This window comes from Triturus cristatus, chromosome 6 (assembly GCF_964204655.1).
Source record: "Triturus cristatus chromosome 6, aTriCri1.1, whole genome shotgun sequence".
NCBI classification, from domain to species: domain Eukaryota; kingdom Metazoa; phylum Chordata; class Amphibia; order Caudata; family Salamandridae; genus Triturus; species Triturus cristatus.
The window spans coordinates 1,247,643,840-1,247,671,525 of NC_140589.1; the positions used below are offsets into that span (position 1 = coordinate 1,247,643,840).

The following is a 27,686-nucleotide window of genomic DNA, read 5'->3' on the forward strand; positions in this document are numbered from 1 at the left end:
AGCAGTATTACTGTCTCCATGTAGTCATTCTACATTGTTCAAACTTGATTGATCATGGAGTACATACAGGAAGTGTGACTAGAGAAAATATGTCATTGATAGAATGTATTTACATAAAGTCTTCAGTGAGCTTGTTTTGCTCAGCATATTTTGTCCAAAAAAACCCTTCCTAAGAACAATAGTAGTAGCCATCAGTGGAGGAATACCTTTATGTCAAAAAGATCACATCTGTTTTTTTTTTGTTTTTTTATTTATTTCAATCCATGATAAAATCAATACCCATTGTAGTTCATTAACACAGTCTTAGTAAAAGCTATAATTCCACCAAAAATTAGGACGTAAGCAGGAAGATGATACGTAGACATGAATATATTGCATTATACATAGTTATTAATAATTGATATTTAGTCTTTCATATGTTCGATCATAGGGCCCATATCTGCATACCCAACTTCCACCTACGTGGGCCTTTAAGAGCGTATAAACTATATTCAAGATTAAAAATAGTGTAAAATCTAGCTCTCCACAGTTTGAAGGTGGGGGCATCCTTCTGCAGCCACATAGAAGCAATGCAGAGCCTAGCTACAGCTGTGGCCAGGGAAGTTATATAGCAGAACTTATGTGCTGGTTGCCCCACCCTCACATTTTCTTCCATCCCTAACAGCATGGTAGAGGCTGATATATTTATGCCTTCCCCAGCTATTTCACATAGTAACTTCTCCATCTGCTCCAGGAGGTTGGTCAAGCACCCACATGCATAAAAGATATGTACACTGTCCGCCCTGTCTGCTCCACAACGAAAACATTTCCCATCATTTGCCCCTCCCCATTTTAACATTTTGACCGGGGTGTGGTACAGGTTAAACATTTTCTTGTACTGTTGTGATCGCAAATTAGCAGACATTAATATCTTCCCAGCTAGATCGATAGATTGCTCAACACGAATGCCCTGGCACCCTAACCTATTATTCCACTTTAACTTTTGGGCATCTAAATCATCATTCTGAGTATCGAGCAGCATGATATATAGGGTACTGATACGGGACTTATTTCTAATAGCCTCGAGAAAGGCATTCAGGTCTATTGTCTGTCGTCTTTTACATAGACAGTCACGAATCTGTAAAAATTTTAAGAATTCAGTCCTAAGCAGCTGATATCTATCAGCTAACATAGCGTAGGATGCCAAACTGCCATTGATGTATAAATTGCCAATATGTAAAATCCCTTTGCGTCTCCATCTGTCAATGGTCCTATCCCAAAAAACCAACGGGAGTATACCCGTAGCAGATGTGGGAGTGTAGTACGAGATGGCTTCAAATTGATAAAGTTTCCGTATAACCTTCCAGACCTTATAGGCGGTGATTAACACCTTGAACCGTTTTTTTTTTAACAATAGCTGAATTCCAGCATCATAAATAAACCGCTCTTGGCATCAGCGCCCATCAGCATCTGATAAATAGATGGGACTTCAGCAATATTACAGACCTCTTCTCCAGTTAGTAAAATTTGCATTTTGTTTTGAAGGATACAGGCATAGTAATACCGTGTAAAATCTGTAACTGCCCACCCGCCTTTTTCCTGGGGTAGCGTCATAAAGCGCATTGCTCTCCGGGAACTCCCAAGGTCCCATAAAAGCCTAGCACATATCGATTGAAGTAGTTGCAGTTGGAGGCGGGTAAGTTCTAAAGGGACAGATCTAAAATAGTATCGAATTTTAGGTCAAATCATCATTTTAAGAACATTACATGGCCCCACCAGTGACAGGTGTAAGCATTCAAAACAGTCTAGTTGTTGTTTTTTTTCTGTTGTTAAGATGGACCCTCAATTGGTCAAAAACAACATTCTGGACCCATCACAAAATGGGTTCAGACCAGGCCATAGCACTGAGTCTGCTCTCTTAGCCACCACAGAGCACCTCCGCACGATCTTAGATGCCGGTCAAAGTGCTGCGCTGATCCTTCTGGATCTCAGCGCGGCATTTGACACGGTATCCCATGTCATCCTTCTTAAACGTCTGGAGACTTTTGGAGTAACTGGTCATGCCTTGGAGTGGTTCAGATCCTTTCTCGAGAACAGGTCTTTTCGAGTCTCTGCCCCCCCCTTTCTATCTAAACCCCACCCTATTGAACAGGGAGTCCCGCAGGGCTCTGCGTTAAGCCCCTCTCTTTTTAATCTTTATGTTCAGCCTCTGGCGGCAGTGGCCAAAGAATGGGGCTTGACATTAGTATCGTATGCTGACGATACACAACTGGCCATCGCTCTCTCAGATGGTCCTTCCAACTTTTCCTCTAATTTCAAAAACGGACTCTCTGCGGTCGCCCAATGGATGACAACGAACTGTTTACAACTTAATGGCGGAAAAACAGAGGTGCTTCTCCTTGGCAAAAACACCAGCCTTTGGAATGAGCACTGGTGGCCGTCCTCCCTTGGTACCATCCCTCCCCCCAAAACCCTAGTGAAAAACTTGGGTGTCTGGATGGACGACTCACTCAACTTTCGAGACCACACCAAAAAAGTTGCCGGCACCTGCATTGGCCTACTGAGAAGCCTCAGCCACATACTAGGCTTCTTCGACGCAAAGACCCGCCAACTCATCATCCAAGCCACCATCCTCTCGCGTCTAGACTATGCCAATGTGCTCCTTCTTGGTGCCAACAAATGTGAGTTAGCACGACTCCAATGCGTGCAGAACTCTGCGGCTAGAACTTTGGTCGGCCTTCCCCGCAGATGCTCAGCCAGAGCGACCATCAGAAAACTGCACTGGCTCCCTGTTGACTCCAGAATCAAGTTCAAGACCCTCATTATGACCTTCAAAATCCTCAAACTCAATACCCCCCCTCTGCTTCAACCCCTTCTCACTCCCTACGCGCCGTCACGGAACCTAAGATCTTCCAACCAAAACCTTCTATGCGTCCCACGCATAAAACTCTGCCGCATGGGCGGCCGCTCCTTTAGGTTCCTGGGAGCCAAGATGTGGAATGAACTACCACATCATATTCGCTCGATAGACAACTTATCAGCTTTCCGGAAAGCAGTGAAAACTTTTCTATTCCCTTGCCTGTAACCCTTCCTCTGTCCATGGACTCTCCACGCTTAGGATCTGATCTGGGTTCCAGCGCCGGGACGCCTCATTGCCGGGGCAGCTGTAGCGCTTTACCAAAACAATAAGATAAGATAAGATAAGAGATTGACCTCTACTAGAGATTTTAAACATGTCCTTAATCTGATGCCCAGATATGATACCTTATCCAAAACCCTAGGGTCATTGCTGTGGTCTTGATTTATGCACAAGATATGTGTTTAAGACACATTGACTTTGTAGCCTGAGACCAAGCCAAATGTGTGTGGTAACTGCTCTATCTCAGGCATAGCGGTGATAGGGTTAGATATTACAACCGCTATATCATCCGCATATGCAAGGACCCGATATTGTTCTTGTCTAAAATACCAGGTTTGATCCTCAGACTTTGTTCTAACATAGTTAAAAAGGGATTGATATACAGTTAGAACAGTAAAGGGGAACACAGACATCCCTACCTTGTACCTCTGGTAATGCATACAGGTTCAGACTCTAAGCCCATCATACAAATTTTAGCGATAGGGGTTCAATATAATACCTGAATAGCTTTGACAAAACTGGGGTGAAAGCCAAGCCTTCATAAAACCGCCCATAAGAATTCCCACGCGACACGGTTGAACAACTTTTCAGCGTCTAAAAGGATCAGACCGACTTTATTACCCTGAGCATTGGCAGCAGCTGGCAAAGTTATCACCCTATTGATATGATTAACTGTGCTCCTTTCGGGTATGAACCCATGTTGCCGGATTGACACCAGGGGAGAGATGGCTCTGGCCAGCCGGGTTGCTAGTATTTTGGCATAAATTTACCATCACAATTTAAAAGTGATATGGGTCGGTAAGAACCTGGAAGATCGGGTGGCTTGCCTTTTTTATTTTTTAAACGATTATGCTTGCTTCATCCCATGATAGTGGCGCGGCCCCTAACTGTGCCTGTGTGGCGCTGCCCCTCACTGGGCCTGTTGAAAAACAGTTAACATATCTCTTTTCAATTCTTGATAAAATGTTTTGTATGCTTCCAATGGCAGTTTATCGGGTCCTGCCGCTTTGCCGTTAACTAGACTGTTAAATGGCTGACTTAAGCTCCTCCATAGTTATTGTTGACACCAACATATCTACATTCTGTTGGCTTAGCCTTTCACAGTTAAGATTATGCAGCAAGATTTCACTTGCTTGTACCGCAGTGCAGGCTTCCGTGTATAGTCCCTTGAAAAACTCATGAAAGACACCAAGAATCCTATCAGGGGTATCCACAGTATTCCCATGTTTTTCCACCATGCCCTTAATTCTTTGCGCTGCATTCCGTTGATTGCAGTCTTTGCACCAAGCATCGCCCTGCTGCTTCGATATTTTCATAACTTTGTTCTTTATTAAGAGTGTGTTTGATAGCTATTGCTGTGCTCCACAGCAGGTTAATTTTGGCCTTACAATGTGCGACCTCAATTTGCTGTAATGTAATATCCCCCATTGCTTGTATACCGACATGAGATTCTCTTCAGCTAATATGAGCTCTGAATATAGTTCCTGAGTCGCCAATTTCAGCTGTCTGTGCTTGTGTAGCCCAAAACTAAGAGTCTCACCCCGGAGCACAGCATTTAGAGCATCCCAGTTAAACCCCATGTGGTAGAATTGCTGTTTATAAGTAAATACTGCTTGATCCACTCGTTCATGTGTGCAGCAAATGTTGCATCCAACAATAGCTTCCTATAGAATGAAAAGGATCTAACCTTTGGACTCATGCTGATTACCTGTATATCAAGTACTTTGGGGCCATGATCCGCTGTGATCCAAGGCAAAACTTGTATTTTTGCTTCTACCAGTAATGCTGTCTGAATAAAAGAATAATCTAGTCTGACCAGTTTGTGATACGGGTGTGAATCAAATGTAAAACCGGGGTCAGGGGCTCGTAGAGTGGCCCAAGCATTGGCCAACCCGTGAAACCCCCACCAAGTTCTGAAGAGCCTTAAACACTTTGGCTTTCATACCCCTATAATTTGTAACATCTGACTGAAAACCCTGGGGCTCCAAGTGTATATTAAGTTCCCCACATAGGATCAGGGGAGTCGGCCATGATGCTAATTCAATATTCAGCCCCTCTAACACTGCTGACTACTTGAGGTTTGGAGCCGCACACCGAATATACCGTGCATCTGGCATTCCCTATTATACATTCAATAATGACCCACCCGCCTTGTTTATCCGCCAGAGCTCTTCCCAGCCCCTGCACAGTACTTTTGGCCAGTACCGCTACCCCACTATTTAGTGGATTGTTGTGTACTTATCAACCTCAAATAGCCAAGCTCAGCTAGCAGTTTTCGTTTGCCCCATGGGATATGGGTTTCTGGCATACAAACCAAGTCTGGTTGGGCCACCCGTAGCTCCGCAGCCACCCGTTGTCTCTTCGCATAGTCATTCAACCCACATACATTGAAAGAACAAATCCGTAATCCTGAATGACATTTCCTATCCCCCATCAAATATCAATGTTTCTGTCTGATCTAAAACCATGTACTTTAACTGTGTGTACTTTTCTCTTTTTAATCTTGAAATTTCATGGACTGTTTCATCCTGTGCTCCCCCGCCCCCCCTCGCCCAGGTTCCCCCCTCCTCCAAACCCCCCTCTGATTTGCCCCACCCTCTCCTCCATCACAGAGCTTCGGCCCAAGCCCTGTCCCCCCACCCTTGCCCTTAAAAGAGGCTTTAGGACCAAAGGTCCCTGAGATGGATCCAGCTCCTGCCCCCCCTGATCGCCCCGCCCCATACTATTAGTGCATCCCCTTAGCACAATACCCTCCTTACTAAAGTCAGCTATAGAAGCAGAGAAAAAGAAGACCATGCCCCCTTAGAGAGCTTAACCTAAGAAAGGAAAAAGAGAAAGTAGGAAAGAAGAAGGAAAACCCCAAATACGGGCCGTTATAAACATAGGTCCTTTAGAACCAATAGCACTTTTATAAGGAATGTAGATATTCTTTTGCTTGTAGTTCTGTAGCGAAAAATTGAGCTTGTTCATTAAATATAACTTTGAGTTTGGCTGGATTTAGCAAGTAGGCTTGGGCCCCCTTGCCTTGAAATGGGGTTATGAGTTGACATAATTGCCATCTTTTCTCCACCGTCAGGGGACAATATTCACGATGTACAAAGAATTCCAGCCCTTTCCCTGTTTTCTTTCAATCTTGTCATGCAAGATCGTAGACTGCCTCTCGAGCCAGAAAATTGTTAATTGATATTAGAATTGCTCTGGGTCTAGGAGCGCTCTGCCCTTGCCGTGCACGCTGAGTAAAGGGCAATCTATGCGCCCTCTGAATCTCACGACTCCAATCCCATTGTAACAACCTTGGGAAGGCCTCAGAAAAGAGCTCAATGATGAACTTCCGAGCGTCTAATCCTTCTGCGCCCTCTGGAATTTTCAAGACCCGCAACTTATTGCGTCGAAGACGATTTTCAAGGTCCGTTAGCTTCCACAGAGTATCATCTTGCCATGTCCGCATATTGCGCTGCAAGTTCATCCTCCAAGTTGGAGATCCATGTTTATGCCTCGTTAAATTTTTCTACAAATTCTGTGCACGATTTAGCAATCCTTCGAACCGAGTTCTGTAATTTTCAACATGCCCCTTACGTGCGCTGGCTCTCTATCCGAGTCTCCTCCCTAAGTGCCATTATGCTCTGATTTTGTAGGGAAGACAGGGTTTTATGTGCACACATTGCTATGTTAGCATAAGCGCTTTAGAAGTAAAACAGTACTTTGCTGCTTTTGCACACGACACTGCAGGTAGCTGTTGTTAGACCTGTCAGCCCTAGGGTGGTCTCCCCCTCCATTTTTGATTGTGCCTCACTTTTTCCACCCTCATTTTTATGTTGGACTTAGGTCTCCGGGCACCTTTTCACTGCCAATCAGTGTTAAGGTGCAGGTGCTCCCTTCTCCCAAGATGGCTGCCACAGGCCCCTGCTACTGCATAGTGGTCTTCATTAGTAGCACCCTAGCTGCCAGGAGCTGGCTGGGACACCACAACAATTTTGCGACACCAGCCCGCCTTTTTTGTCCCATAAGTAGAATGGGGAAGCTCCTGGAATGTGCTGGAACCTTCTAGAAGGGAGGTGTGGTTTTTACTTTTGCCGCCTTGGATAAAGGTCACCTGACCTAGGGATACATAAGTGAGGAAGGGAACTTTTTCTAGTTAGTTGGCTAGTGGGGTAAAGCAGAGCTGGAGAATCCACGCAGGAGTGTTAGGCGGTAGGGCCTAGCCAGGGACTTATGCCTCTGAGAGTGACAGGATTTAGGTGCTGCCTCTTAAGTGAGTTAGGGATCCTGTAAAGCCCACTGATCTTGCCCAGCAGTAGGAGGACCCAGGGAACCTCTGCCCAGCCTGACTAGGAAGGACCTAGTCGTCAACTCAATCCCTACCCCCCAGGAACAGAACCCCCCAAGGGCGCCAGAGACATCTGCGCCATCAAGACTTCATATAGCAACTGATTGCAGAAACTGAATGCTGAACCCTCATGACACGACCACATGCTGATACTGAATGCTGAGACTTCGTGTCACAACCTGAACATGGAAACCATATGCCAAACTGATTGTGGAATTGCTGGGGATCGACCAGGTATTAGCGCTGTGACCCCTGCGCTCCCTGAGCTGGCAGGGGATCCCCTGCAGCAAGCCCCGTCGAGCGCGGAACTCTCCGCTTAATTTGACCCACCCCCCCTGGCGCGGGGGCTAGAGCGCGCTCACCGCCACGGCCCGGAGGCCTGAAGTGTGCCCCCTCATCGTGTCGAGGGCCGCGGAGAAGCCCGGGGCCCCATCGCTGCCGTCGCAGCTGCTGGAGGAGGTGCGTGAGGCCGTGGCGTGCCCCCGTCGCAGAAGAGTCGACTGCGGAGTCCGGAGCTGGTTTGGACACCTCGAGACGTTGAGATCAAGGTAAGCCGGGTGGCTTGGGACGGACCCCGGTGCGCCCCCTACAGACCGGGAGCGGCACCGCACCCTGAGACCCTGGTTCCCCTCCGTGGGAGTACCCCCGTTCACCCCGGACTGTGATACCCCTCCGAGGGATTGCCCCTTCCTACAAGACTGTCGAGTAGCGTTGTGCCCCGTGAACTGCACCGGAGTACGGGAGGCTTGCTCATTCCGAGTATCGTTGTGCTCCGTGAACTGCCCAGAAGTGCCGGATGCTGGTATATTACGAGTGGCGCTGTGGTTGTAGGCTCTGCTCATAAGTGCTTCAGTCTGATAAATTACGAGTCGCGCTATGTTCGCAGGCTCAGCTCTGAAGTGTTCAATGCTTAGATGTTACGAGTAGCGCTATGTTCGCAGGCTCTGCTCCGAAGTGTTCAATGCTTAGATGTTACGAGTAGCGCTATGTTCGCAGGCTCTGCTCCGAAGTGTTCAATGCTTAGATATTACGAGTAGCGTTATGATCGTAGGCTCTACTCAGAAGTGTCCAATGCTTAATTATTACGAGTAGCGTTGTGATCGTAGGCTCTACTCAGAAGTGTCCACTGCTTAGGTATTACGAGTAGTGCTGTGTTCGTAGGCTTTGTTCAAAGGTGTACCAGGCCAGATTGACACGTATAGCGCGGAAATCGCCCACTGAGGCGCGAAGGGTACCAGGGGTAGCGGTAAGCCTGCGAAGTCTGACCGGAGTCCCTGCGTGTCCCCAGGTGTGGCGCTACAATCCCCAGCCCTTACAACCAAGGTTAGGATATACAAAGGTGGCCTAGGGCCTCTGGGGAAAGTGCTGGTGAATATGATGCCGGTGAATCAAATGCTAATCTATGTGAGCCATGCCATTTATATCTCATGAACTGCATTTATATCTCATGAACTGCATTTATATCGCATGAACTGCATTTATATCTCATGAACTGCATTTAAATCTCATGAACTGCATTTATATCGCATGAACTGCATTTATATCTCATGAACTGCATTTATATCTCATGAACTGCATTTATATCGCATGAACTGCATTTATATCTCATGAACCGCATTTATATATGAGGAACTGCATTCACAACTGCTTGGATAAACTTGAGTTATTTGCAAACCCTACAGTGTGGTGTCCCTTATTGTGTGCGTTTCCTGCTTCAGAGGGGGTGTGTGTTGTATGGTCGTTTTACACAAAAGCCTTTGGGTGCCCAGCCGCTCGAGTCACGTTACCCCCTTAGGGCTTGGTGACCCCAGGTCTTACAGCTGTTATTACAAGTAAAATTGCTTGCTTGCTTTTTCTTTACATGAGAACGGAATGTTGTTCACATGCCTAGACGTGCACCACGACCTTAGTCCGAACACTGTGTGCAGAAACCGTCAAGGTCAAATAACAATGTGTGCTGTTGAATTCAGGTTGATCGGCCCACGCTCTAGACACAACACACACACAGCTGCAAATATCTGAAACTCGGGTGCCTTTAATATTGCATTTGCATGCATGATTCAGACACTTGGAGAAAACCTTTCCAGACACAGAGAGAAGAGCTGATCCTGTGATATGATTCACCTAAGCTGATCTTTGAGGTATGGGGTTCCCCATTAAACCTAGAGACCTTCTATTAGTTTTATAAAACTATTTCACTTGTGAAGGGAGGGTGGTTCACTAAGTATTATAGGACTTGTTTTCCACTATCATTTTTAACATGATTTCTCCCTTCATTTTCTATGGTATTGTAGCAATGCTGATGGTTTTGTTTTTAATGATTTTTCTGCTTATATTAGCCAAAGTACTGCACCTTAGAGCACGTAGTTAAAAATAAACATTTAAAACTTTTCTGTGTCTCTGATTACTCTTGTTGTGGACTGATAAGAGAATAATAATGAAAAGGTGTTTCTGATTCCCACCATTCCTGAGAGTACTCTAAGTCGATTGTTCTGGGTTGTCTAATCATTGGTAGCTTAGAGATGATACGGAGAACGAATGAGACACTGATGCTAGTCAGATAGGGTTTCTGGGTACTGAGGTGAGTTTTTTGGTACACCACAATTCACTGAGGTCCTGGTTTCCTGCGCATAGTTCTGTGCATGAGCATAATCCCTGGAACATGGCGCACCTGAAGTTTTGGTCGTATGATTGAGATGCCTTAGTAGTGCTTATATTAGTCCACAATACCCTCACTCTTGTTTCGGGTTGACAGGAGTGACAGTTTAAACCTACCTAAATAGTTAATATATTGGTTCTCTCAAACTTGACAATTAAAAAGGTTTTCGTTTTATCTTATATTCTTTTTGTGCTACTGTTTATATCGATTGTTTTTCTTCTCTGTGTCCATATGGCTGAAGTCGCTATGGCAGCACATAGTCGCGCACCTCTCCAGCCTCATTTGATGCAGTTCGGGGTGCCTGACGATGGGATGTCTATTATCTTTGTAGTGAGTGCCGATGCATCGCATATTCATGAGCTATTTTACTCTTGGGTTACTTTGCCGGAGGTGAATACGAATGATAATACGTTTCACACATACACTCCTATGGCAGTCCTGGCTCAAAACACGCCGTATAGGAACACAGGAAATTCCAATTTCTGCTTGGCAGCATCATATTTGGTTTAATGGCGCCCTCCCCATACGGTTATACCGGTTCGTTTGGGTACCTTGTCCATTCCAGGGGCCACTTGGCCAGTCTTGGCCGGGTTTACACCACATCCACGTTATATGCAAGCCCCGCTGGATGACTTACATTAACTCCATACCACCTTGATTACGGTACATAGGGCTTTAGTGCAACACGTCTCACGCAATTTCCAGGTGGGGGCACCTGGGGTTGAGGCGCAACCAGCTGGCCCGGCCGGGGTTACTATTAGTCCCGTCATGGTTAATTCAGTAATGGGCAAGCACCCCCAGAATAAGGACAATATGACTTATTGGCTTGCTGAGAAATTTGAGCAGCTGGAAGCGGTATTTCCGAATTCTACTCCTGTGGAAAAACACAGGATCCTCACCATTAGTTTGCAGAAAGACTTAGTCCCAGAGGTAGCTGATTGTGACAACTGGGGTAAAGTGTTTGTGGCAGTCTACTCGAACTGCTTCGGCACGCCGTCTATGGCTGTACTGCCCACCGTGATCAAGCGTGTTCAGGATCAACACGGTCCGGAGGAGGCAGTTGTGCTGGAAATGAGGTTTGTCGGCGTGTTCGACGTAGTGGCCACACTCATCCTTGCTAAAGTCAAGGGAGATGCGGTTCACTTTCAAGTGTCGAATGCGCTGCGCCTCGTTGCCGACGTCGATAAACCCCGGCAGTTACCAAAGATTATTGCGGAGGCTTATAAAACCATTGGCCGCAATAGTTTAGGGGTTAAGTCTTTTGTTCATACAACTACGCAACCGCAAACTAAGACGATGGCGTCTTCTAAGGACGACCGTCCAGCTTTTTCTAAACAAAATTGGAAAACTAAAAAGCAGGGGAAGCAGCAACAGGAACAGGAATCTCGTCCCGCGTCACCGGTTCAAGCGACTACTGTACGCACATATGATTCGCGTGATCACACTAGAATTAGGTCTCCTGATAGATTTCAGGTTCCTGTACAACGTTCTCCACGTTAGGGTGCCGCACAACGACATGAACAGACCCGTCTGGCTGATGGTAAAGGCAAGCAGGACTAATTTAGACGACAACGTCCCCCGTTTCAGAAGAAGAAAGTTGCTGCACTAACAGCGAGGTATGCCACAGATAGTGAGAACGCAGCTTCAGAACCTGACATGGGCACTAGCGCTGATAGACAGCGAAGCGGAGGTTACAATAGTGCGGCAAGCACTGCGTCCATATCTGAAGGCGACAGCAACTGATGCGTTCATTACTGTAGAAACTGCTGACACAAAAGTGGCTCCCCTGCCAGACTATATGACATAGTCCTTTTAATAGAAGGTGACATACAACGTACCACAAAAGGGATTTTTGGGGAAAATCTGACCTCTACATATGACATTCTGTTAGCAGAGGCTGACTGGGCCCCAGCTTTCGTTTTGGCAGCTCCCAGAGGGGAGGAGGTAATCCTCCCATCTTTTGCACACACTGTGCCAAAGGAGCAAGCTCAGAACTTTGCAGAAGAGTGGGCTCAGGTACTTGCTCCGATGTTGTACCGTACTCAGGTTGGGTGGGATAAGTTGTCGCCAAGCCATGAGATTCCATTACGGTCTATGCCCCAGAAACAACCCCAATATCCCATGCGCCGCGAAGCTAGATCTCACGTCACAGAAATCCATGAACAATTGGAATATCAAGGTGTAATTGAAACATGTGTGTCACCCATGAATAATCCTCTATTCACTGTAACCAAACCTGATGGGTCGTACCGCCTAGTTTTGGATTACCGGCATTTGGACTCTCATTGTCGGACTTGTGTGGTACAGAATACACACAGTTTAGCCCTCGTTGATAGTCTCATGAGAAAAAGGTTTAAGACCACACTTGACATCTCCAATGGCTTTTATAGCCATAATCTGTCCTCTATTAGTAGTCAATGGACAGCCTTTACTTCCGGCGGCAAACAGAAACATTTTATAGCCATGGGCTATAAAAACAGTCCCGGTGTCTTTGCCGCTCGTGTAGTCTCTCTGTTAGAGAGCATTGACCCTGATGCGTACTCGTATGTTGATGATATCTAGCTCACAGACGACGAATTATGGCCACATTTGTGTCGCGTTGACCGCATCATTGTTATGTTTGCGGACTTCGGGTTACAAATTTAACTTTCCAAAGTCACACATTGCAGAGTATACAGTGTTGTTTTTGGGCTATGAACTCAACAATGAAGGACGAGGTTTAGCACCTCACTTCCTGGAGCAGTGCGCATGTTTGTGTGCTCCAACAACACTGAAAAACCACAATCTTTGGTGGGTTTTTTAAATTTTGAGCGTACTTACATTACCGATTATGCCCAGCGTATCAAGCCGCTATATGCCTTGGTACAACCTACTTTTTCCAAATCGAGCTGGCTGCCAGAACATTCAGCTATCTTGCAATCTTTGCAGGCTGATCTTCTTGCTTCTAAATAGTTACTGATGCGTGATAACCACACAAACCTGGTAATAGGAATTGTGCCTGGTGCAGTGGGTTTCACATACTTAACGTTCAATGAGGGCGACACAGTCCCCATTGCTTACAAGTCCCACTTGTACACTTCGGCTGAAATGCGCTTTTCCACTGTCGAAAAAGTTTTGACTGCAGTGCAGATGGCGATTCTGAAAGAAAGAGCGCTGTTGCAGGGGAAACGCATGTTGGTTGTCACACCATATCCTGCTCTAGAAGCAGTAACGAAAGCAAGTGTACCTAATTCTAAAGCTTTGCATCCGCGTTGGATACAATTGGACACTTCTTTGACATCATCGGATGTCACTTACATCTTTGATGCCTCGTTGCAGACTCAGAAGTACTTGCAGTATGAATTTGTTCACCCAGCTCCTCTGTCCTTGCGCCCACTTGAGGATTACCATTGTGTCATTAACACTGACGGTTCGGCACAACCGGTGACAGACTCTAAGCATGCTTTTTCGGCGGCCTGCGCAATAGTGGCTGGTACTTTCGTGAATGGTGAATTCAAATCTGATATCGTGCACACGCAGACATTGGGAGATTGTACCACCGAGTTGGCAGAGCTCCGTCCTCTGGTGCTTGCACTGGAGGGTGCTGATCCTCGAGTTACTACTCTTATAGTAAGTGACTCTTTTTACTGTGTTCAGTCTTTCAATGACAAATTATTCTTTTGGTCTCAAAATGAGTATTGTGATTCCAAAGGTAGCACAATCAAGCATAAAATGCTTTGGGTTCGAGTGGCAGACTTTAAACAACGTTTGCTGCTCGTGAATGCAATTCATACTCTACGGCACCAGCGAGTAGGTGTCGGAAACAGCTTAGCTGACGAAGCAGCGAAAACAGCAGTACATATCTAGTAGCAGAAGTTACAAGATCCAAAAGTAAGATTGATGATGACATCTTGGCAGCTATTACTGCGACAGAGAAGGGTGATAATTACCCTTGGGGTTTCCCTTCTAAATACTCTTATCATTTAAGTCCTGATAAAGTTCCCTATGTGAGAATTAACAATGTTGGTGACAGACTGATTCCCAACGCGAACTGCAGACTTTCTTTGATAACAGCAGCTCACGAAGGTATGGCTTCTGCCCATAACGGCGTTTCGGCGACAGTTACTATCTTACAACAACGTTACTGGTGGCGCGGATTGTATAAACAGACTCGTGCTTATGTTCTTAATTGTGACATCTGCCAGCAGATTAAGCCTTCGACTGCTGCGTGTCCACCTCAAACACAGTTGTACATATCTAATAAACCACTTGGGTGTGTTTATTTAGATCACTGCGGTACTTTCTCCTCTGACACTGCGTATAAGTACATCTTAGTTGCAGTGGATTCGTGCACACGTTTTCTTTGGGTCTGGCCACAACGGAGTGCTGATGCTCGAACTGTCATCAGGGATTTGGGTGTCTTTGTGGGAATTTTTGCATGTGGTACCCTTCATTCTGACCAAGGTCCTGCGTTCGCCTCCAAGGCGTAAAATGACGCCATGAGATCTTTGGGGTCCAAGTCAAATTTTCGTCTCCATACTGGTCTGAGGGCAACAGTGTTGTGGAGCGAATGAACCGTGTCTTAAAGCAATCCCTGACAGCTAGGGTTTTAGGTACTGGCAGGAACTGGTTGGCCCATTTGTATAGCGTTCAACGTGCACTTAATAATCTCCCTAGAAGGTCTCTGGGTGGGCGGACTCCATACAAAATGCTCTTTGGCATGAAGATATTTGTCCCGGACCTTGATGGTCTAGACATGGCGGCGGCGGCCGCCGCACCCTTTGACGTAGATGAATACTCTGCTGTATTACAGAATCTACAAGAGACCAGAGACAGTCTTGCAAAGGAACACTTGCCCTCCACAACTGATGCTGTGCTTCAGATTCCGGTAGTTGGCTGGCTACCCCGAGTTGGTGACCTGGTCCGTGAGAAGGTTTAGAACAAGAAGGAGTTTGGCCCCTCTTATCATGCTCCAGTACCAGTGCTTGGCGTGCACGGTACAAGAACGGTCATTTTACCTCCACTTCCTGGTCGCAAGGATAACAGGTACATCTCCATTGACAATGTCAAACTACAACGAGTGGCCGATTCTTCTTAGTATGACTCCAGCGGTCACTTGTCCAGCAATGCTGAGAAATTCTGTTTTGGCTCCGGCAATTACCAACAGGCCTGACATTGCCATCGAGATGCATACAGTTACTAATCCTTTATTGCCTCCGCCGGCTGGTGGTTCAGTTGAAGATACTGAGTATACTTATCCCACAGATGTGTTGTTGCCTGGTTTACATTCAAGTGCAGTTGACCAGTCACATTTTCATTTGACACTAACTCTATGACTTCCAATGCCCCATCGAAAATTTCTATTTTTGCTGCTTGGTTTAAAAGACATTTTTTAATTCCCCCTTGGACTTACATTTGGCTGGTGCTTAGAACTATTTTTTTGTTTATGTCCATTGGATTTACGGTTGTATTTTTTCGCCAAGTGAATGGACACTATCTCACCGAACGATCTACAATTAGTTTAATTGATGGAACTTTGGCCCCCCACTCCTCATCACACATCATGAAAAGGGACCATACTTTTGTGAATATTACTTCCTGGCCTGTGTTGGATGGGATTGTATGGGATGCTGTTAAATTTCAAATTCATGGTCCCACAGAGGTGATTAATGTCTCCAATGTACTTCGTGTTTCTATGGGGGATGTTGTTAAACAAAACATACGCTCTGATGATTGGGATGTCCAAGCCGTAGAGGCTCTTTTTTCTGATTTAAAATATTATGCTGGTTTTGATGCTGAAGATTTATATTTAGACATAGCAAACTATGGAGAGTTGTTTTGCTACGAAAACTATGGCAATCATTTCCTGCATAAAGCAAATACATTTAGAAATGTTGTCAATTATACACAATGTGAACATTGTCCAGCACCAATTGAAGGCAGCTCCAAAACTCTAGTGAATTTTTTTCCCTATTTTACTAATTTCAGTGTATCTAGATTTGAAGCCTTTTATTTTAAATTGGCTGCTGAGTCAGATTCCAAAGTCAGACTGACCCACACTAAATTATTGTATTCTAAATCCTTTATGGATGAATTAGCTATAGGGGGCTATGAGCTGTGGAAAGATACAATTGATCTTAAATCGGTTTGGGGTTCTAAAGCATGGCAGGTACAAGGTACAGAAGCTCTGCATCTTGTTTGTCTTATCCCAAACCACATGTTGTTTTTGAATTCTACCACTTTTCAAACCACCTGCTTTGGATTGGCTACTTCTAAAAAGATGAATTCCCCTACCATTACTGATCTGGGCGCTTATCCAAGATGGGATAATCACACAGATCTGTCCCTTGATGCATTGCAGTCATATATTACTAATACATCCTTCAACATTTCCAACTTAGATCCTGAGGGATGGTTAATATGGCAGAAAAGCTCAGATTCATGTCAACATCGTTTTCTGGGTCTGTACCCTGGCTATACACAGCTTAGGGTGGACCCTTGATTTGAATCTTCCCATTCTGTTACTACCTATTTGGTAGGAAAGTTATGTCACACATGGCTGCAACATTCCACCTTGGCATCTGTTAAACTTCATTTATCAAAATGAAATGGCAAAGTAGATTTAAATGATTTTGTTAAGGGCCCTGTGGGTGGCAGGTCCAAAAGATGGGTGTATGCTGTTTACAACGAAGTTTGGAAATTATCTCCGATTGAAGCTGCTTCTAGATTAAGGGCTATTGATCAAGCCAATTTAGAAAAAGTGCAAGCTGTCATTGATAATAGCATTAACACCCTTTCTTCTAGAATTTACACGTTAGATAATATTGTTTCATCTGTTGTGGATATTGTTCAGGATGATATGTCTGTTTTATACCATGGTCAAAATCAATTGCTTTCTATAATGCAGTTTGCATGGACATTACAAACATTGAAGACTGGGAAAGTTCCCTGGGACTACGTGAATACATCATCTTTATTCCTGCCGTTTAATCTGACTTCAAAACAGCAGTTCATGTCCATGAAAGATGCGAAATACTCATTATTGCATATTGAAAAGTTGGAACCTTTACCTTTCTCTGTGCCCGAATCAAACTCAGCTGTGTGGCTTATCCACGGATTAATCACCTTGCCATTTCCATTTCCATTGTTTAAGTTCAGTTCATGTATGAAACATTATGCCCTAGGCAGATACGAACCACTGGGTACTGCTTTCCTGCATGAAGTTTGGTCACTCCCAATTACATACAGGTGCATGAGAGTGGGTAAAGTAGTTTATTTGAAAGGAGAGGAATGCACTTCCACACCTGATCACTCAGTAGTCTGTAGGAACATCCAATTGCATGGCGCCTGCAATGTTCAGGCACCAAATTTAGCTTGCATTTTGAAGGAAAAGCCTGTGCCAGCAATTACACCCACTTTTACATTATTAACTAACGGTAGTTATTTGCTTTGAAATAATGAGGCATGCTGCGGGATGCTAGTGGGGATTCCGTACATTGTGACTGTCTCACAACGCGTAGTCTGTTGTAAAAATGTCCTCTTCCCACCCCTGCATGGGAGACTAGATGTATCCATCTGGCCTTCCATACCAACCTTGAAGGCAGAGTTCAACAAGATGAGCAGAAAAAGGGCTCTATTGTCTCAAAAAGAAGTCGCTCTTACTTCCGCCCGAGAAACATTTGTCCTTCACGTGGCAAACACCCGCACTGAGGTGCATGCGCTTTTAAATACTGATCTCCCCCTTCATATCGGTGCTCTGATTCATACTATATTCAATGCCTCGTCCACAACTGGCTTGGTGCCTTTTTTCAAAGTTGTGGGCTCCAGCCTCGTCACCTCCTTCCAAACAATATTTGGTGTGATACCGGCGCTTTTTCATTTTTTTTCAGCGTCTTCAGCGGGCTGCCATTGATTCTCGCCCTGACTGCTGGTGTGCTCCCGTTGGTTTGCTTGCTCCGCAATGGCTGCACGATCTGTATCACGCGACAACCTGCCCCGACTGCTACAACTGCGCACTGGATGCTTGATTACACATTACCACTGGCCACTTTAAGCGTAGCCTATGGATTATCCTTCCGGTTCTCTTATTTTAGTTGCGTGCAACCTGTTTTCCATTGCCTAGATTGTCCATTCGAATGGGCTCTGGATTTGTGCCTGTCGAACACGGCGTCTCCTGCCCCGGATTTTGATCAACTGATGAGTCCCTTAATGGCTCATGAGTTGGACTGTCTGGCATCAGGATCATGGCCTGTGGAGCGGCACATGGAGTCCTAGGGAATTGGGCTATATATGCAGCAGCATGTGACTTCTTGGCGAGAAGTTATCTTGAAGAACACGCAAGTTGTCCTCTGATTGTGCTAGAGGCTCCAGTTATTGAAGAACATATATGCTCATTTACTTTACTTGACTGGATGGCAGACTCTTTTACTGAACATTATAATGACTTCCTCTTGGAGGCAGTTGCTACTTATTGTGCCTACACGTTGATGGATTAAATTTGCAGATGTCCGTCTTTCGCGCGTCCTAATCCAGACTTTTTAATTTTTTCTTTTTTACTCCACATTGGGCAGTGTCACGCCCCTGAGAGGTGTTTTAATGTTTTCCTTTTTCCAACAAGTTTTTCGAACTGTCACTATCAATTATATGGATTGGCAATACATGAACTTGGTTCTGTCTCACTCGAACTTGAACTCTGCGTTCATACGTTGCTTCCCTAATCTGTTCGTGGTCCGATCAAGGGAGGGTGTAGTGAAGACAGGGTTTTATGTGCACACATTGCTATGTTAGCATAAGCGCTTTAGAAGTAAAACATCATCTTGCCACTTTGCTGCTTTTGCACACAACACTGCAGGTAGCTGTTATTACAAGTAAAATTGCTTGCTTGCTTTTTCTTCACATGAGAACAGTCTGTTGTTCACATCCCTAGACGTGCACCGCGACCTTAGTCTGAACACTGTGTGCAGAAGCCGTCAAGGTAAAATAACAATGTGTGCTGTTGAATTCAGGTTGATCGGCCCACGCTCTAGACACAACACACACACAGCTGCAAATATCGGAAACTCGGGTGCCTTTAATATTGCATTTGCATGCATGATTCAGACACTTGGAGAAAACCTTTCCAGACACAGAGAGCAGAGCTGATCCTGTGATGTGATTCACCTAAACTGATCTTTGAGGTATGGGGTTCCCCATTCAAGCCTAGAGACCTTCTATTAGTTTTATAAAACTAGTTCACTAGTGAAGGGAGGGTGGTCCACAAAGTATTATAGGACTTGTTTTCCACTATCATTTGTAACATGATTTCTCCCTTCATTTTCTATGGTATTGTAACAATGCTGATGGTTTTGTTTTTAATCATTTGTCTGTGTATATTAGCCAAAGTACTGCACCTTAGAGCACGTAGTTAAAAATAAATATTTTAAACTTTTCCGTGTCTCTGATTACTCTTGTTGTGGACTGATATGAGAATAATAATGAAAAGGTGTTTCTGATTCCCACCATTCCTGAGAGTACTCTAAGTCACTTGTTCTGGGTTGTCTAATCATTGGTAGCTTCAAGATGACAAGGAGAACGAATGAAACACTGATGCTAGTCGGATAGGGGTTCTGGGTACTGAGGTGAGTTTTTTGGTACACCACAATTCACTGAGGTCCTGGTTTCCTGCGCATAGTTCTGTGCATGAGCAGAATCCCTGCAACAATATATGACTGCTAATGAAATGTCCTCTACTTTCTCCAGCGTTTTTTCACATGGCTGTGTCCCTATGGCCTCACCCCTTGCGCCGAATTCAGCCAAATATGAATAGTCACATGGCAAGGCATTATTACATTCGATGCTTTCGGTGTTTCTAAGTTTTTCGGTTGCTTCATTTCTCTTGCCTACCGTACTTGGACTGCTTCATGGTGTGCCCGGTGTGTCTGTTCCCGGATCATCTAGATGGGAGCTGCTTATGCTACTGCGGCTGCTGTCTGGGATACCCCTCCTCCAATTTGAGCGAATAATTGGTTCAGTCTCATCCTCAGAAGTATCTGAGGGGTCGGAGAGGGAGAAGATGTTGTCCCCTGAATATTTTTCTTTTACCAGCCGATGGATGGTATCGTCGTTTTTTCTGATCTGCCTGTCCGCACTGAAGGATTTGCCCCTCTGACCATCCGGTATCTTGGCTGTAGCCAAGAGGTTCTTCCCAGAGGCCGTACCAGAGTCTACTAGTGTGCTCTCATTAATAGCTGGATCCCCTGAGTCCAAAGAAGCATAGTCATCTTCCTTATTGTTTGTTTCTGTAGTCTTCACTGCTTCTTTCCGAATATTAATATTGCCAGGCGTGTCCCCCCTTTGATAGCCCCTATCTGCGCCAGCATCTTTCTGTCCCGAAAACATTTGGTGCTTCCCCCCTATGCCAATTAGTCCACCTGCCTCTTTGAAGGGACCAGCGTGTGGGGTGGTGGGTTGTTTTTTCATTTTCCTCGACAAAAATAGAGACGGCACAGTCCGCTTACCAATGGCATCCCCGCGTGTGCTCTCTCTTCTCTCCCCTCTCTCTACGGCCAGGTCTCCCATGCTGCCGTTCTTGCCAGTTCATCCCACGGTTTCACTGGCTGCCGCACAACTAATTCCTCCACCCTCAGTAGGGTTGCAGACCTTTACACGTCCCGCCTTTGGAGGCATTCCCGCAGAGGGTCAACCCCGCCTTCAATCCTGAGCCTCCTTGCAAACCCGGAAAACCACGAGACTACCTACAGGAGCCACCGCACTAAGAAGTGAGAAGCTACTGTAGCTGACCGGGCACACCAGAGCATACTGCTGTACAAGGTGAATTCCGCCATCTGTCTTTGTAAGCCTTGCGTAATTTCACCTCATATTTCTGTTGTTGGCCAGGGAATGTAGAGAATGAGGCTCGAGCGTCCGAGAGCTTGGGCTTACACAACCATCCGCACGATCACCATCTTTCCTCCCAAAAAGATCACATCTGGACACGAATTGTGTCTTTTCCGACTTTTATCAATAAGAGTGAGAACACTCTGCACCTAAAAATATAACCTTGCAAAAAAAGTATAGAACAGAGAAAATATACAGACCTCCATATAGATACTAAGGTCATATTTAGATGGTGTTTGATAGGAAACCATGTTGCTCAAAATTTCATGCGTAAAAGAGGGGTACCATGTTGCATTCAGTCTGTGTAGTGTTATTATTCATTGAGAAATACGTAGAGTTCTCTATCAACATTCAGGCCCCTATCCACTGCCCTCAATTTAATTATCTATTTGATTTCCATTTCCTCAGGGCTAATGTTCTAGCTTTCCCCCCTTGGGTTGCCTTTTGCTTGGGGTATACCATGAAACTTGATGCTAATGAGTTCTGAGGTGGATTGTGCTGAATTATAAGGCATGGCGAGCGGATAGTTAGAGTTGTTATTCTTGATTGCTCTTTGCTCTTGGATGCATTCTTTCAGTGGTCTAATAATCTATAAGGCCACATTGGCAGACAATACAATACATTCCAAACTTAGTATTACAGTTAATAAACTGTTGAAGGTGATGTTTGGCCTAGGTATTGTATTGAAAGCTAGTTATCTTTTTGGCAGCAAACTGGCAGATTTTGCATTGTGTGCACTTGAAGAAACCCTTGAGTTTCTCCGTTAACTATGAACTTCCTTCATTTTGCGTTTGCAGTGGAATGTAACTAGGTCAAAGAATATAACCCAACGTGGTATCTCGGCTGTGTGTGATACTAGGTCTGGGATCAATGTATTTTGCCAGTGTGGGGTCTAGTTTCAATAAGTGCCAATGTCTGTTATTTGTGCACTGTATCTAGTGATGAGTGTCAGTCTCTGTTCCATCTGCTTCTTCTTCCTCTTATTTGTCAAAAAGGAATGACGTTGTTTTGTCAAAATCGTATTCCTTGCTTCTGTTACGGTTCATTCAGAGAATCCGCTATGTTTGAAACGATACTCAAGCAGCTGTACTTCTTGCAGGAAAATTCTATCATCATTGCAATTACGTCTAAGACACATCATTTCGCCTGGCATTAATCTGAGTATTGGGATGTGGACTGGTAGCGTGCAAAATAGAGTTACATGCAGTGGGTTTCCTAAAAAGTTGTTAATCTATTTTGTTCACATCTGTATACATGGAAACATCTAGAAATTCTATCTCCTTGTCAGTCACCTGGTGTGTGAATCAAAAGTTGTATGTGTTGACATTCAAGTATTAGAGAAGTGCAGCTATCTGTATGGCATCACCAGTCCAAATATTAAATATGTCATCTATATATCTTCCCCAATAATATGTTGTGTGATGTCTGGCACAGAACTGTTTGAAGCATTAAAGTGCTGATGACGTCATGAGCGGAAATGTCCTTTACCCCACAGTAACAACAACGACCAGCCTTTACAACGCAGCCACTACCTCCACTGTGATGTTAACATGCGTTACTTTAACATGTAAGTCATTATAATGATTTGCTGTAGGTGGTGTGTTGGAGTGGTGTTCGATTTTCCAACACCTTCCCGACTGTTGCATAGACTGGAGTTGGAATAGTAATTGGTATTATTCCAAAGTCCAGCATCTTCTAAAGCAAGTCTTTGTAACAACTTGTGGTAACATCGTAGTTGTGGTGCGGACTGCCCTGTAAAGGCATGTGGTAAATGCATGTGGGGTTCCGTCATACAATCGTCATGAGCCATCAGGTTTGCCTGAATGTCACCAGACACACTAGGAGATTGCATCCTAGAGTGACAGTGGATGTCAAAGGAGGTGGCCAAGATCAATCCAAAAATTACATTACGCAGCCATAAGAACGGGAGTCAAGTGGAGGACGCACTTCATTTTAATTGCGGGTTGGAACGTATCAATGTTCCATACCGGCACGTTTTCTCTTCTTTTTTGACCACACAACCGATATGACACGTACTTGTCTTTTTTAATTCTGAGAACATCAACTCCAAATATCTTTTCATGCCGGATGCGCCACGGTTACAGAAGCGGGTGGTGATACCCTTTGATGAAGAATTAACACATAATAAAGCTGTGGATTTTGCATAACTAGAAGTACAAGACAGTTCTGGTTCTTTGATGCACAGTAGGACAACGAGCATTTTTGCCAATCGCCTTGATAAAGTCTAGGGGGAGACAAAACACGTGTTGGCATAGTTGCAGTCTTTCATAATGGATGTAACAACTACAAGGAAATAAAATGACATCAAATTGAAGAAACTGAACAGTGTGGAGGACTCTGTTCATCTCGTGTAACTTGGAATATTGAATGATCTTCAATAAGTGGCAGCATTGTCTAAGGGACAGACTTGTATTTGTGGTCTGGAGCTAATTCATCAACCCAAAACTTGGGAGTATTGTAGCACCGGAGGGTGTGCTGGACAGTGCTCTTCCTTTTCAATACCTTCCCTACTGTTGCATAGACTGGAGTTGGAATAGTAATTGGTATTATTCCAAAGTCCAGCGTCTTCTAAAGCAAGTCTTTGTAACAACTTGTGGTAACATCCTAGTTGTGGTGCTGACTGCCCTGTAAAGGCATGGGGGTCAATGCATGTGAGGTTCCGTCATACAATCGTCATGAGCCATCAGGTTTGCCTGAATGTCACCAGACACACTAGGCGATTGCATCCTAGAGTGACAGTGGATGTCAAAGGAGGTGGCCAAGATCAATCCAAAAATTGGCCACATCCAGGAAAGGAGACAAAATCTTCTTGATGGCAACCTGGTCATCTTTCCCCAGGTGCGGAAATATTCCCAGGATGACACAGCATGCTAATTACTGCCAACTGAGCTATTCTCCAACAAATGGCTATAGCCTGTCCTCCAAATGTAATGTTCCTGAACCATATAAGACACCACCCTGGGCGCTGACATCATCTCCTGTTTTCTACATCACAGGATGGGGGCCTTCTATACTTTAGTTAGGAACCAGGGGGAAAATAGGGACATGTATAAGACACTGGAGACATTACTTCGGAATGGCGATAATAGCAGCCAGGATCGTCTCAGAATTACTGCTCGGTAATCTTGATAAAAACACACAGAGAAACAAACTATTAGACACTGTTACACAAGTTGGCAAAGTCATAATGTTCACAACAATAGCATATGGCTTACAACAGAAGAATACTGTAACTAAGCCCTGTCCTACCAGTGCAACAGTGTTGTTCCGTACTGTGTTCACAAAACTCAACAGGATCGGGTCAACACAGATGATTCATATTTTAGTAGAGCTCTATGAAGTTATTAAAGTTCAAAACCTGAAATTCTGATGGTGAGTACAAAGTAGTCCTAAATACAGGGGACACTATCGCGATTATATCCAAACGGAGAAGGAAATTCATGTCAGTACATCAGGACATCGATGCGAGAAAACGCCTGTTTCTAGAGCCTATCCACCCTAAAAAATTAACTAAAAATGTTGTGCTATTCTCATTATTGCCCCTTCCTCATACATTACAATGTAATCAAATCTAATGTTTCTTGAACAGAGCACTCATGTGTGTGGGTAAGGCAGCGCTATAAAAAGGAGAAAAAGCCACCAAAAAGGCAGATATTGCAAGTTCTGCTGTCATGTCATTTGAATGTATTGGGTCCATCAGTGTCATCTTAATTATTTTTGGGGCTCAGGCAAAAAAAGTATTGGTGGCCTCTGTTCAGAACAACTTTAAATTACATTACCTATTTTCTGCTAATTCAAAACCAGATGATGCCACATAAACTTTCAGGTGACCAATCATGAGCAGTTGAGATATGCCCTGCTGGGGCCCCAAAAACCCTTTAGATGATATTAGGAGTATATAGACAGAGGCAGAAGTAGACAGAAAGGAGAGAGTTTGACATACAGAAATAGATGTAGAGTAAGAGAGAAAATAAATTTTCACACGGGGGCCATTTGAAGGTGAGGTCCCTGGGCAACTGTCCTCTTTGCCCATGCCTTAAAACGTCGCTGGCATCCTCATATCTTGGAAAACAACGGCCCATAAAATAAAGTTCTACAATTCAATTATGTGTTTAGCTGATCAGCAATGTCATACCTGGTAAATTAATTAAATATTTGTATGGTTCCATCAAGATCCTTTCAGATGTTTCTTCTATGTCTTCCATAATGTGCAGACTTTAAGGAATCTAAAGCAGTTCTCCTGTAAAAACAAAGAAAAGGAAAACAACTGTGGTGTTAAATGATTCATATGTTCCACAAATATGATTTTTTAACCTAGAAATGTATCTCTCTGCTAAAATTCAAAAGCAGTTATGACTACATTTCACAAGTATTCGAAAACAATTAGATGACAAAGTTATCAATTACAGGGAGGAGCTCATGATTCCACCAGTTATCCCAGAAGTCCAGAGTTTTCTGTCTTGGACTCTTTGAAGAAGAAGAAAAGTAAAGATCCATTCCATAAAACTCATCACCCACCCCACTTCTTCAACAGCCTGCGTCAAGGAGGCCTCAACCGAAATGAAGGAACAAAGATAAAAACAATACACTTGCCCGCCAAATGGATAAACAACCTTGCCAGTTTGGACCAACACAAAACTCCAAGGGTTTATTTATCACTACTACTGACTGCACTCTTTATCCCGCTTCACACATGCCACATCACACTGTCGATCATGCCTTGAGTTGTGTGGCGCTGTATGATGTACCATATCCACGGACCACACACACATCTTTTTTCTTCATACTACCCCTCCCAATTACCAGTACAATACCAAAAACATGTCCTCATCTTAGTCTAACACAATGCAGCCTACCACACCAATTCATGCCTTCAGGGCCCTTACCTCATCATTCTATACTACTCCATCCCATCAAACCTCAAACAACCACATAGCAACTAGCACAACCACCATTCCACATCACATGACCCTACAAATCCACAGCACACTTTTACTATGCACCGTAACTGACTACGAAACATACTTCGAAAAACATAATCGTAGACCTACAATGCAACATTTCCCTATCTCCGAATACTACAGAACACATTCCACCACACCACGCATCCAACATATCACGCCAATCTTTAAGGTGAGAACTGTTTAACAAATTCATATTAACAAGATGAAGGATCAGAGCAGGACATATACCACTCAAACATGGTGCCCAAGCCATTTTTATAGTTTTGGGGGCTGGACTAGTCTGAATTATCATACTTGAAGGGTGTGATGGTTAGTAGCCGTGGTGGTTCTGTATTCGCTGTCACTGGCAGGGGCAATGGGTGTCACAAGCTGCAATGGCGTCCAGACTAGGGCCCTGGTCCTTACTTTTATTTACAAATTAAGCATTGGAATGTACATATGTGACCCAAAAACAGAAGGTTTGTGTTAAGTAAAAGTTGCAATGTCCATTTCTCTTTACTATTTTGCATGTATAGCACATGCCCAATCCCGACACATTTTCCCTTTGTTCCTATTTTACAAAGTTCAGCATATAGCAGTGTTGTAGTAGAGCTGTGAAAATACCAGGGTTCCAATTATGCTATAGCTCTCTTCCTTTCCTAGAACGCACCTGGCATTCTGTAAAAAACGTAACTACTATTTCAGACCCCAAATATACACTTGTTTATCTGGGTGAAAAATGTAAAAGCAGGCACAGCCAATGTTGGACACCGTGCATACTCACGATTCTTTAATATTTTTAAAATGTCTACATACAATAAATGCATTTTATGGAGAACAGTATTTAAAGTTACTTTAAAATCACACAACAGGCTAGCAAAACTGTCAGCAACCGCTGTTTCTTAAGTTTCCAATATTTTAGACACATTTTATTTTGAAAGCAAACCTATCTTGTGTGCATGCTTTTGAAGCTTTTGCAGTTGTGTTTTCTTTTTTAACAAACTGGGGTTCATATCTGAGATTTTAGTGCACAGGGTGGATGTCCGGGAAGTCCACCCATGGCAAGCTGCTCCAGAGAAACTGATTTATAGCTTGATACTGGTGAACAGCAGCAATACATCATTTTCAGAGCGCTTTGCTGATAACACCTGCAGTACAAAGTCGGCCTCTCTTTTTATCTCTGTGAAGGTGAGACAAGCATTGGCATAGCCAATGGGTCTCGCCTTTGGGACTTAAAAGTGTTGAATCAATCAATCAATCAATCATAGCATTTGTAAAGCGCACTATATACCCGTGAGGGTCTCAAGGCGCTAGGGGGGGGATGCTGCTACTGTTCGAAGAGCCAGGTCTTGAGGAGTCTCCTGAAGGATAGAAGGTCTTCAGTCTGCCGTAGGTGGATGGGGAGGGTGTTCCACGTCTTGGCGGCGAGGTGGGAGAATGATCTGCCGCCGGCAGTCACTCTTCGGATGCGGGGTATGGTGACGAGAGCCTGGTCTGCGGAGCGGAGCTGGTGGGCGGGGGTGTAGAGGCTTAGTCGTCTGTTGAGGTACGCTGGTCCGGTGTTGTGGAGTGCCTTGTGCGCGTTGGTGAGGAGTTTGAAGGTTATCCTCTTATTGATGGGGAGCCTGTACAGGTCTTTCAGGTGGGGTGTGATGTGGCTGCGGCGGGGGATGTCCAGGATCAGGCGAGCGGAGGTGTTCTGGATGCATTGGAGTCATTTCAGGAGTTTGGCCGGGGTTCCTGCGTAGAGTGCGTTGCCGTAGT

The 27,686-nt window shown here is 44.5% G+C and overlaps 1 protein-coding gene and 1 long non-coding RNA gene across 2 annotated transcripts in view; one reads left to right on the forward strand and one right to left on the reverse strand.

The window, feature by feature from the left end:
- LOC146821256 (uncharacterized) overlaps positions 1-27,686 on the forward strand; it is a 601,412-nt gene that overhangs the window by 388,190 nt on the left and 185,536 nt on the right. The gene's annotated exons all lie outside the window — the stretch shown is intronic.
- The window catches only part of LOC146821257 (geranylgeranyl pyrophosphate synthase-like), a 428,148-nt gene that overhangs the window by 217,589 nt on the left and 182,873 nt on the right, over positions 1-27,686 (reverse strand). The window contains exon 2 of the mRNA XM_085609337.1: positions 25,115-25,219. Within this exon, the coding sequence (XP_085465463.1) occupies positions 25,115-25,184 (70 nt within the window). The 5' untranslated portion in view covers positions 25,185-25,219. The remainder of the gene's footprint in view (positions 1-25,114; positions 25,220-27,686) is intronic.